The sequence below is a fragment of the Salmo salar genome, chromosome 28 (genome assembly GCF_965601325.2).
Source record: "Salmo salar chromosome 28, fSalSal1, whole genome shotgun sequence".
NCBI classification, from domain to species: Eukaryota; Metazoa; Chordata; class Actinopteri; order Salmoniformes; family Salmonidae; genus Salmo; species Salmo salar.
In genome coordinates this window covers 8,686,141-8,698,090 of record NC_138318.1, presented here as the reverse complement: position 1 = coordinate 8,698,090, position 11,950 = coordinate 8,686,141, and the positions used below count along the sequence as shown (strand labels likewise).

Below are 11,950 nucleotides of genomic sequence, written 5' to 3'. Positions count from 1 at the left end.
ATTTCACATGTGGGATTAAGACTGGCTCATTTACGGCAGGGGCGGCAACAGGCGGCCCTCAAATCCGACCTGTGAGTGTGTTTTTTTGCCCCCCCCCTGCCCTCCCCAAAGATTTTAGTAAATGGATTTTAGTTTATAGTCAAAAAAGACTAAAATCACCAGCAATTCAGCTAAAAATTATTTTACTTCAGGAAATCTGTCCCCAAGTATTCCTACAAATAAAAAGACAGACATATGTAGCTCTGTGGGTGCAACATGTATTGACAATTTTGATACCTTCTGGAAACAAAGCTTGTTTTATGAGGATGGGATCCATGTAAATCATTTGGGTTCCTGGATCCTTTCACAGCATTATAAGGCTGAGTTGAGACAATGACTTATCAATGACCCAAGCCCAGCTCAGTTAATCCCTACCATTGTGTCTCTGAGTTGTCATAATACTTCAGGGGTGTTGGAAGACACAATGTAAGTAACCTAATTCATGTCCCTCTAACTGCCCTGAATGCCTCTACTGATCCAACAGCTATTGTATGTGGTAATCATGTGCCAATGAACCAGCATTATACTGTTAGCACTAAGGCAGTGTGCCCTACAGTGCCTTGCAAAAGTATTCACCCCCTTGCCGTTTTTCGTATTTTGTTGCATTACAACCTGTCATTTAAATTGATTTTTATTTGGATTTCATGTAATGGACATTCACAAAATAGTCCAAATTGGTGAAGTGAAATGAAAAACACTTGTTTAAAAAAAGGAAAAAAAGAAAGTGGTGCGTGCATATGTATTCACCCCCTTTGCTATGAAGCCCCTGAATAAGATCTTGTGCAACCAATTACTTTCAGAAGTCATAATTAATTAAATAAAGTCCACCTGTGGGCAATCTAAGTGTCACATGATCTGTCACAGGATGTCAGTATATATACACCTGTTCTGAAAGGCCCCAGAGTCTGCAACCACTAAGCGGCACCATGGAGACCAAGGAGCTCTCCAAACAGGTCAGGGACAAAGTTGTGGAGAAGTACAGATCAGTGTTGGGTTATAAAAAAATATCCACAACTTTGAACATCCCACTGAGCACCATTAAATCCATTGTTAAAAAATGTAAAGAATATGACACAACAAACCTGCCAAGAGAGGGGTGCCCACCAAATCTCACAGACCAGGCAAGGAGGGCATTAATCAGAGAGGCAACAAAGAGACAAAGATAACCCTGAAGGAGCTGCAAAGCTCCACAGCGGAGATTGGAGTATCTGTCCATAGGACCACTTTAAGCCGTACACTCCACAGAGCTGGCCAGAAAAAAAAGCTTATTGCTTATGGAAAAAAATAAGCAAACACATTTATCAAAAGGGATGTGGGAGACTCCCCAAACATATAGAAGGTACTCTGTAAAGATGAGACTAAAATGTAGCTTTTTGGCTATCAAGGAAAATGCTATATCTGGCACAAACCCAACACCTCTCATCACCCCGAGAACACTTTCCCCCCAATCGGCAGGGACTGTAAAACTGGTCAGAATTGAAGGAATGATGGATGGTGCTAAATACAGTGAAATTCTTGAGGAAAACCTGTTTCAGTCTTCCAGAGATTTGAGACTGGGACGGATGTTCACCTTCCAGCAGGACAATGACCCTGTTAGGTGGAGCGGCACAGGGGAATCCAAGAGCAGACTCAGACGAGTAAGCTGGGATGAATTAACCAAGGTATTTATTGCAAAACAGGGAGAGAGGAGTGCAGGCCAGGGGAAGCTCGGGTGGGTTGTAGGAAACCAGATGCGGAGGCTGGAGTGAACGGGATTGAGACAGGGTAAGGAGGTGATTCCAAGGGAGTAGTAGTGTCCCGAATCCAGAACAGTGTAGCGAGACATGGAAAAAGAGACAGGGACCAGAGTGGCGAAACTGCAGTGGAAAAGATAAACAGCGTCAGGCAGGGAAACAGGAGCTTGAATAATAAAGGGCTAGAAGCATAAATTGACTGAGCAGAGATTACAATCTGGCAGAGTGGAAGTGGCCGGACTGAGTATTTGTAGAGGTCTTGATTATGGAACGGGTTGCAGCTGGTGGGGATCTGCTCTGACTCCAGCACACCTGTCTCCACTCACACAATCACACACACAGAGAGAGAGGGAGAGAGTATGGGGTGAGTGGCTGCAGGTCAAGGAGACACCGGATGAACACTAGAGGGCATGGCAGGAGCAGATATGACAGACCCTAAGTATACTGCCAAAGCAACACTCGAGTGGTTTAAGGGGAAACATTTAAATGTCTTGGAATGGCCTAGTCAAAGCCTAGACCTCAATCCAATTTAGAATCTGTGGTATCTGTAGTGTGACTTAAAGATTGCTGTACACCAGCAGGAACCCAGGAACCCACCCCCCAAAAATCTATTTTAATTCCATGTTGTAAGGCAACAAAATAGGAAAAATGCCAAGGGGGTGAATACTTTCACAAGGCACTGTAGTAGGAAGTCCACTGTGTGCAGCGTACCCTGCACTAACATAAATAACATGAGCATGTCTACTTCTGCTAAGCTTCCCAGTAAAGCAATGAAAACAATCAAGCAACCCAGAAAAGTGCTAAAAATAGCCTAAGTTAACAGATTTAGCTTAAGATGCAAGGTTCATGAAATCAATAATTTGCTAGTAACAGATGATATTCATATTCTGACAATCTCTGAAACTCATTTAGATAATACCTTTGATGATACAGTGGTAGCAATACATGATTATAATATCTACAGAAAAGACAGAAATACCAAAGGAGGAGGTGTGGCTGTTTATATTCAGAACCACATTCCTGTTAAGCTTAGAGAGGATCTCATGTTAAATACTGTTGAAGAAATATGGCTACAGGTTCATCTGCCTCACCTAAAGCCCATTCTGGTCGGAAGCTGCTATAGACCACCAAGTGCTAACAGTCAGTATCTGGATAACATGTGTGAAATGCTTGATAATGTATGTGATATCAACAGAGAGATATATTTTCTGGGTGATTTAAATATTGACTGGCTGCCCACTCAAGAGAAATCTTCAAACTGTAACTTGTGCCTACAACCTGGTTCAGGTTACCTGCCAGAGTAGTTACAAACAGCATGTATTGATCACATCTTTACTAATGCTGCAGAAATGTGCTTTAAAGCAGTATCCAAATCCATCGGATGTAGTGATCACAATATAGTAGCCATATCTAGGAAAACCAAAGTTCCAAAGGCTGGGCCTAATATAGTGTATAAGAGGTCATACAATATGTTTTGTAGTGAGTACTATGTTGTTGATGTAAATCATATTTGTCGGTCTGTGGTGTGTAATGAGGAGAAACCAGATGCTGCTCTTGACTCATTTATGAAATTGCTTATTCCAGTTACTAATAAGCATGCATCCATTAACAAAATGACTGTAAAAACGATCAAATCTCTGTGGATTGATGAGGAATTGAAAAATTGTTTGGTTGAAACGGATGAGGCAAAAGGAATGGCAAATAAGTCTGTCTGCACAACTGATTTGCTAATGTACTGCAAACTGAGGAATCATGTGACTAAACTGAATAAAAATAAGAAGAAACTACACTATGAAACAAAGATACATGACATAAAGAATGATAGAAAAAACTTTGGAGCACCTTAAATGACATTTTGGGCAAAAAGGCAAACTCAGCTCCATCATTCATTGAATCAGATGGCTCACTCATCACAAAACCCACTAATATTGCCAATTACTTCAATTGTGGCCTGAGGGAACACACTAATGTATTGGGGAAAGTGTTATGAAATGTAATATCATGTCATATTTTAAACTGTATATAACTGTCTTAATGTTGCTAGACCCCAGGAAGAGTAGCTGCTGCCATGGCAGCAACTAATGGGGATCCTTAATAAATACAAATACAAATATGTGATCGTGTCCCAGTGTAATCAAGGTATGAAATGATTGTTATTTTCAAATACAATCTCTTTTTGTGTTTACTTGTGGTCAATTTGCAGTGTACAAATTATAATAATTATGTTCTGGCCCCCCGACAATCCCCTTGGACAAAAATCATCCCACAGCTGAATCTAGTTGCCTACCCCTGGTACGGTGTACAAAAGGTCTTTCTCCCAGCCAACACACCATGGCACTGAATCAAAATCAGGCAACAGGCCAAAAAAATAGCTGCATCACTTAATCCCAGATTAAGTAAAAGTGATTTGTGGGATGTCCTCCATGAAAGAGAGCGAGAGAGCAACAGAGAGAGAGAGAGAGACGGGGATAGTCTGGCACAATGGAATGGATTAGTTACATGGACACCCTACCTAGGAGTTAATCTCAATGAGAAAGCCATATGGTAATAGTCTCGCTGGCTGCAATGAGACAAATAAGCAAACATTCAATGTTATCACGCTGAGGAAGATTTCTTCGTGTCCAACAAGCTTTCTCTGCCCTTAACTCCTCCAAAACATGGTCATGTGGTTCGGTAAGAAGAATGCCCCTCTCTCCACCGGTATGATTGAGGGTTTAGAGTTTGAGGTAGTCACCCCATACAAGTACTTGAGAGTATGGCTAGATGGTACACTGTCCTTATCTCTACCTTCTTGCCCTTTGTGTTGTTGTCTGTGGCCAAGAATGTTTGTACTATGTTTTGTGCTGTTACCATGTTGTGCTGCTGCCATGTTGAGTTGCTACTGTGTTGTTGTCATGTTGTGTTGCTACCATGCTGTGTTGTCATGTGTTGCCACAATGCTGTGTCTTAGGTTTCTCAATGTAGTGTTGTGGTGTCGCTCTTGTCGTTATGTTTTGACCTACATTTGTGTTTTTTATCGCAGCCCCCGTCTCCGCAGGAGGCCTTTTGTCTTTTGGTAGGCCGTCATTGTAAATAACAATTTGTTCTTAACTGACTTGCCTAGTTAAATATAGGTAAGAAGAAAAAAAAAGAGACACTGTGGAAAAACGTTAGACAACATTAGACACTCATAGACTTGATAATTAAAGTCTGCAATCAATTTGGATTGGATGCGTTCAGGAAACTCTCCCATTCCTTCAAAACCTCTCATTGCAATAGTGTGTGATCCAGCTGCTGCTTATTAGTTATTTTAGGGTCACCAGCCTCCACGTGGAAAACAAGTGGCACTGTGTCCAGAAAGGCCATGCTGTATGCCCTGCGCTGTCACACTGGGGTGCCCCACCACACCAGCCAGGTGACTTGTGTTGATATAAAACCTCCACCACTTCATTAAATCCCTCTTTTGTTGCTGATCATTTTCTTGCACAGCAGGAACTGCAAACTTGTAGTGTATTTGAGCTTTAGAAAGGCTTCTAAAGTTTGTCATTTCTATTTTGACATTTCAGACTTGATTTGCCCTAACGAAAAATGCATCAACCCCTACAAAAACGGCCATGAATTATAATCCATCTAATAAATCACATTTCATGTTGCTGCAGAACTGTTTTCCTGCTGTAGCAAACTTGCTCAAATTAAGATCTGCCATCTATACATGACAGAACTGAAAATCTTCATTGAAGGGGTGGAGTTATGTCAGATGAATCCGCCCTCCCCGATCATCACATTCCCACACTGTAGATATCTGATCTGATGCTGCTTGGCAGTGATCGTTTTGGTTGGTTGCAAAAAAGCTTCACAGGTGACTGTAACCAACCTGATGAATTGTAAAGTTGGGGGTGTACTTCATAAAGTTACAAAACACCTCATAAAGTTACTAAACATTCCCAATATACTTTGTCTTGCCCCCTACACATACTGTATATATCTAGTTTGGAATACTATATTACATATCCAGCAGATAAAAATGATAACTTTTTAATGACTCTGGCACTGGTTCAGCCATTGAGCAACAAATTATGCTTTTTGCGGTTAGCCGTGCCAAGTTACATAACTGTGCCCCTGATTAGCAGTTATACGATCCTAGAAAGAAAAACAAATGTCCCCTTGGAAAGCTTACTCGTAGCGTTATGCCACAATCAAGGTTTTGAGGCCAAAAAAGTAAGTGCACACACCCCCATTTACTGTATATGCCCACCATACCTGTACACAGCCCATCTGTAAATAGCACACCCAAGTACCTCATCCCCATATTGTTTATTTTTATATATTTTTTTGCTCTTTTGCACCCCAGTAACTCTACTTGCACGTCATCATCTGCACATCTATCACTCCAGTGTTAATGCTAAATTGTAATTATTTCGCCTCTATGGCCTATTTATTGCCTTACCTCCCTAATCTTACTACATTTGCACACTCTGTACATAGATTTTTCTATTGTGTTATTGACTGTACGTTTGTTTATCCCATGTGTATGTTGTTGTTTTTGTCGCACTGCTTTATCTTGGCCAGGTTGCAGTTGTAACTGAGAATTTGTTCTCAACTGGCCTACCTGGTTAAATAAAGTTGAAAGAAATAAAAATAAAATTTCATAACACTTTACATAAAGCTTGCAGGTATAATGCTTTATAACTTGTTAGCATGTATGAGTCTTTATAATATCTTATGGAATTTGCTGGCGTGGTATGATCAATGGGATACAACAATTTATTAATTCTGTTTGATCACTCACTGCATTCTCTGTTCCAAGTTCCAAATGATTAGTTGAGATTTCAGGTGAAAACACACAACACAAACAGTCAGGCCCTTCACCGTAATCAGATCAGCATTGATTGAGTGGCATGAATCCAAGAGTATCTGGACTTTGGGTTGAACTACAAGGTATTTCTCTTTGATATTGGTTGCATAGCAAACCAGAAGTCAATGGGTTTTTTTCTCCACAGGCTATCCTATAGGATAGCAACCATTAGAGATGTCTTGGACATACAGCAATAAACCATGTACATGATTGCTTAACATGGTTTTCCAGTGAAAAGTGAAACATTTCAAGAAAAGTGGAGAAATGACATGACTAACCAGAAAGAACATTGCGTAGCTGTTCCAGGGGGGAACATTTTTTCTCATGTTTCAACATGCCTTTTAAAAGTCTGGATCTGGACATTAACGCGGGGCTCGTACTGCTGAAGCAAAACATTTCACGGTTTGTGATTGATAGTGAGTACGTATAGCATTCCAGATGTGCTCTTGGCTTTACCCACAACAGCTCTTTCATAAGGCAGCAAAAACACATGTTTGGGGCTAGGGCCAAATGGGAGTCTTGTTTGGAGTTATGTAATGCTTGCCCAATTTGAGGGGAGGCTCCTGCTTGGGGGCTGTCTCACATCTGCAGTTGTTCTTACGCAACCCTGGCTGTGGCGGGGCCCTACACTATAAAAAACCCTGTCTGGAGAGGCAAAGTACCTCGACCCTTTTTTTTTGACAAGGTATGTACTACATGGAAAGGGATAGTAGGTTTTACATGTATTCCGCTTGTGGTTTAACTTTTTTACTAAAAACGTACTTTTTAAAATAACTTTTCATCTTTTGGATTCGTTTGCACGCTTTTTAGAGTGAAGCTGTAATGGAGCGGGATATGGCTCTTCTATTGACCTGATGGGATGTACTGGTGGTAATGTGATATTTTCTCATGACTCTGGGCTCTGTCTTCCACAGATCCATCAACAAGGCAACATGCTGAGGATCTGTGTGGCCCTCTGTGTCCTGGCGACATGCTGGGCACAGGACTGTCAAGTTTCAAACATTCAGGTCATGCAGAACTTCGATAGGAGCAGGGTAAGAACACAATTCTAATTTCGGAAATGTAACTTCTCGTAAAGTATCTCTGCTCTTGTCCAATTTGATCCATCAGTCTTGGAATGTTAAATGTTGTAGAATGGGACTGGAATGTTATTGTTTGGTATGCAGGGATTGATAGAGCTCTCATTTCATCTTGAAGTATACTGGTAGGTGGTATGCTGTGGCCAAGAAAGATCCTGTTGGTCTGTTCCTCTTGGACAATGTCGTTGCTCAGTTCTCAGTAGATGAAAGTGGCAAAATGACTGCAACTGCCCACGGCAGAGTTATCATCCTGAAGTGAGTTCTGTTTACTTACAAATGATAAAAAAATTGTTCCTGAACTTCATTATGCTTTCATTTCCACCGAACTTCCTCATTTATCCTCCCCTTTTCCTCCCTTTAGCAACTGGGAAATGTGTGCCAACATGTTCGGCACCTTCGAGGACACTCCAGACCCTGCCAAGTTCAAGATGAGATATTGGGGCGCTGCTTCATACCTCCAGACTGGAAGTAAGAAAGACAACAGACTCAAACTCAAGACTAACGTCTCCTATTGTTGTGCAGAATATTCCATTGAGTTACTCAACCACACCTTGATGATAACTTAACTTCCTCATTTGTATATAATAGCATGCCATTGATGAAGCTGCCTGCTGTCAAAGCCTGCTGTTAAACCAACCATTGCTATGATTCTGTCTCCTCTCTCCTCCACATAGACGATGACCACTGGGTCATTGACACCGACTATGACAACTACGCCATCCACTACTCCTGCAGAGAGGTTGACCTGGACGGCACCTGCCTGGACGGATACTCCTTCATCTTCTCCCGTCACCCCACCGGCCTGAGGCCCGAAGACCAGAAGATTGTCACAAACAAGAAAAAGGAGATCTGCTTCCTCGGCAAATACAGACGCGTTGGACACACTGGTAGGAGTTGTAATAACTACATTTAAAAATGAAAAGTAATACTTTCCAAACAAACGATCGTGTAGCAAGCAATTGTGCAACTTTTAGTCTAACTTTTGGAAGCTAGTGTGTATGATGAACTCTTATTGAATCCAAATATCAGTTATAAGTTAATTATATGCAGTATGTGTATACATGTTTTATTCCTCCATTGCAGGTTTCTGTGAAAGCAGTTGATCTTTAACTACTCAGAGGGATATCGCGGGAGTAGAATTCCACAAGACTGTAAATAATAACCATGTTCCTCAACAACAACAAAAACAAACCAACCGTCACGGGCCAGCCCCATTTGGCATTTGGGGAACTTTGCCATTACCAAAGATGACACCAATCAACCAAAGTAAATGATGTGTATCTGAATGTACAAGGGTATGGGATACTTTACTGATTGTCATTGTATGATGTAGTCTTGAACCACTTTTTGAAATAAAGAAAACCCACATATGTACTAGTTCAGTGTTTATTTTGAATTATAAGTATCAATGGTTTCAGTCATACTTTATGCTCTGATGTCATCAGGTTTGCTTGCCCTCCATACAACTGCATTGTCCCACATGGTTTCCATCCGACTGTGACAAATAGACAACGAATACTCAAAGATTGTGTTGATTCAGGACAATGGCTATAATCTTTATTGCAAATGTTTGTACAGTGCATAACAAATAAAGAGCAAAGACAGCTTTCGTACACAGGCCAAAACAAAAATAGAATCAAAGCTACCCAATTGTCGGAAAAAAGGTAAATGATATATGTTTCTCTGTTGCAAATTGTCAAAAATTGGCATCAGACTGACAGAATTATTCATAACACAGTGCTTGGAACCAACCATATGAATATTCTGCAGCAGTAACCTTACAGCTAAGACCATGTTGTCACATAACTTGAATAGAGACAGCTCAACCTCTTTTCCACTACCCAGAGAAGCCTCGCTAATCCTTGGCCTTAAATCGTTTCAGTCTGGGTTATAGGATTTGCTCATGCAATCTCATTCAAGCTTTAGTTTGCTGGTTTGCAAAGTAAGAACTGAGGGGCCTTATTCACACATTTACAGTGCCTTCAGAAAGTAAGCACACCCCTTGACTTTTTCCAAATGTAGTTTTGTCACAGCCTGAATTTTAAATTATTTTCTGTCACTGGCCTACACACAATACCCCATAATGTGAAAGTGGGATTATGTTTTTAGACAATTTAAGGCTGAAATGTCTTGAGTCAATAAGCTTTCAACCCTGTTGTTATGGCAAGCCTAAATAAGTTCAGGAGTAAAAATTTGCTTAACAAGTTACGTAATAAATTGCACGGACTCTCTATGCAATACTAGCGTTCAGCATGATTTTTGAATGACTACCTCATCTCTGTACTCCACACACAATTATCTGTAAAGTCCCTCAGTCGACCAGTGAATTTCAAACACAGATTCAACCACATAGACCAGGAAGGTTTTCCAATGCCTCGCAAAGAAGGGCTCCTATTGGTAAAGGGGTTAAAAAAGCAGAAAAATATAAATCCCTTTGAGCATGGTGAAATTATGAACTACACTTTGGATGGTGTATCAATACACCCTGTCACTACAAAGCTACAGGTGTCCTTCCTAACTCAGTTGCCGAAGAGGAAGAAAACCACTCAGGGATTTCACCATGAGGCCAATGGTGACTTTAAAACAGTTACAGAGTTTAATGGCTGTGATAGGAGAAAACTGAGGATGTATCTCCACAATACTAACCTAAATGACAGAGTGAAAAGAAGGAAGCCTGTACAGAATGAAAATATTCCAAAACATGCATGTTTGCAATGTGGCAAAGACAATAACTTTATGTCCTTAATACAAAGTCTTATGTTTGGGGCAAATCTAACACAACACATCACTGATTACCACTCTTTATATTTTCAAGCATTGTGGTGGCTGCATCATGTTATGGGTATGCTTGTTAACGGCAAGGACTATGGAGTTTTTTGGGTCTAAAAATAAACGAAATAGAGCTAAGCACAGGCTAAATCCTAGAGGAAAACCTTGTTCAGTCTGAAACTGGGAGACAAATTCACCTTTCAGCAGGACAATAACTTAAAACACAAAGCCAAATATACATGTTTAGCTTAAAATAGACTTGAGAATCTATGGCAAGACTTGTAAATGGCTGTCTAGCAATGATCAACAACCAACTTGACAGAGCTTGAAGAATTTTTTAAAGAATAATGTGCAAATATTGTACAATCTAGGTGTGCAAAGCTCTTAGAGACTTACCCAGACAGACTCATAGCTGTAATCCCTGCCAAAGGTGAGTCTAACATGTATTGACTCAGGAGTGTGAATACTTATGTAAATGAAATATTTCTGTATTTCATTTTCAATAAATTGGCAAAAAAAAATCTAAAAACATGTTTTCATTTTGTCATTATGGGGTATTGTGTATTGATGGGTGAGAACATTTTGAATAAATCAAGGGGTGTGAATACTTTCTGAAGGCACTGTACCATTGACTATTTACCATTACCCAGTGCAGCTGTTTTTATCTCAATATCAAATCCTTTCTGGGTAACAATCTAGTAACTTACTGTGATAGTTTTCCATTAAAATTATCAAAGAGAGAAAAATAGCTTTTTTTGTAATTTTTTTTTATTCTCAAGCAAAGAAATTGCTAGGACTAACTGAGAGTGGTCTGAGTGGAGGGCACCAAAGCAATGCATTAACCACAGTTAGGATTGTGGTGTGGGTATCAATCCAGCGGTCAGATTTATTTCATACTTTTACAGTGTTAGTTTCATCAGTTGTCAACCAGAAGAACTGAATTTTGACTTCCATGGGCCTTTAACACTTTGATGGAATACAACTTATGGATACAAACATTGCTTATACAGACAAAGTACAACTTAAAAATATTTTGGCCTGGACCTAATTTTAACCTGGACCTCAAAATACGCATCAGCCAATTACAATCATTGACGTAGTTGGACGTGATATAATGCTACATTGTAGCTGGTCCCATCAGCTAACCTGGCACACGTTAGCCCTATGGTAACATCACCAGCTGACAGTGATTATTTCCTGTAACAAATTCCGCATCAAAGACCTTAGACTTTATATCCACCAACCAATAGCATTTCTTAAAGGTCATTCTGAGAAGTAATTTTTCTCTCATGGCTAACTACCAGGAAGTTTGAAAAGACAGGCTGAGTGGGCGGGGAGCTTATATTCATGAGCTTGTCTTGACTGACAGCTCTTTGAAACACCTATGTCAAGCAACTTGGATGCAGTGAGCAGTGTTGCAGTAAATTCATCTCAAGCAAATGTTGTGACACAAAGGAACTCACATAATATTGAAATTGCATCAATGATATAATTTA

General features: G+C 40.2%; 1 protein-coding gene across 2 annotated transcripts; it reads left to right on the top strand.

The window, feature by feature from the left end:
• Positions 1-7,205: 7,205 nt before the first annotated feature.
• On the top strand, positions 7,206-9,062 carry rbp4 (retinol binding protein 4, plasma). 2 transcript variants are annotated; one of them, NM_001140773.3, is given in 6 exon segments: positions 7,206-7,291; positions 7,521-7,640; positions 7,804-7,940; positions 8,047-8,153; positions 8,360-8,572; positions 8,769-9,060. In NM_001140773.3, coding segments are annotated over 5 exon segments (579 nt in total). In that variant the 5' UTR covers positions 7,206-7,291; positions 7,521-7,538; the 3' UTR covers positions 8,789-9,060.
• Positions 9,063-11,950: the final 2,888 nt, after the last annotated feature.

Coding starts and splice junctions, on each gene's coding strand:
- rbp4 (XM_014178886.3), top strand. CDS start 7,539: ATGCTGAGGATCTGTGTGGCCCTCTGTGTCCTGGCGACATGCTGGGCA. Junction 7,641..7,803: donor AGAACTTCGATAGGAGCAGG/GTAAGAACACAA, acceptor TTCATCTTGAAG/TATACTGGTAGGTGGTATGC. Junction 7,941..8,046: donor GGCAGAGTTATCATCCTGAA/GTGAGTTCTGTT, acceptor TCCTCCCTTTAG/CAACTGGGAAATGTGTGCCA.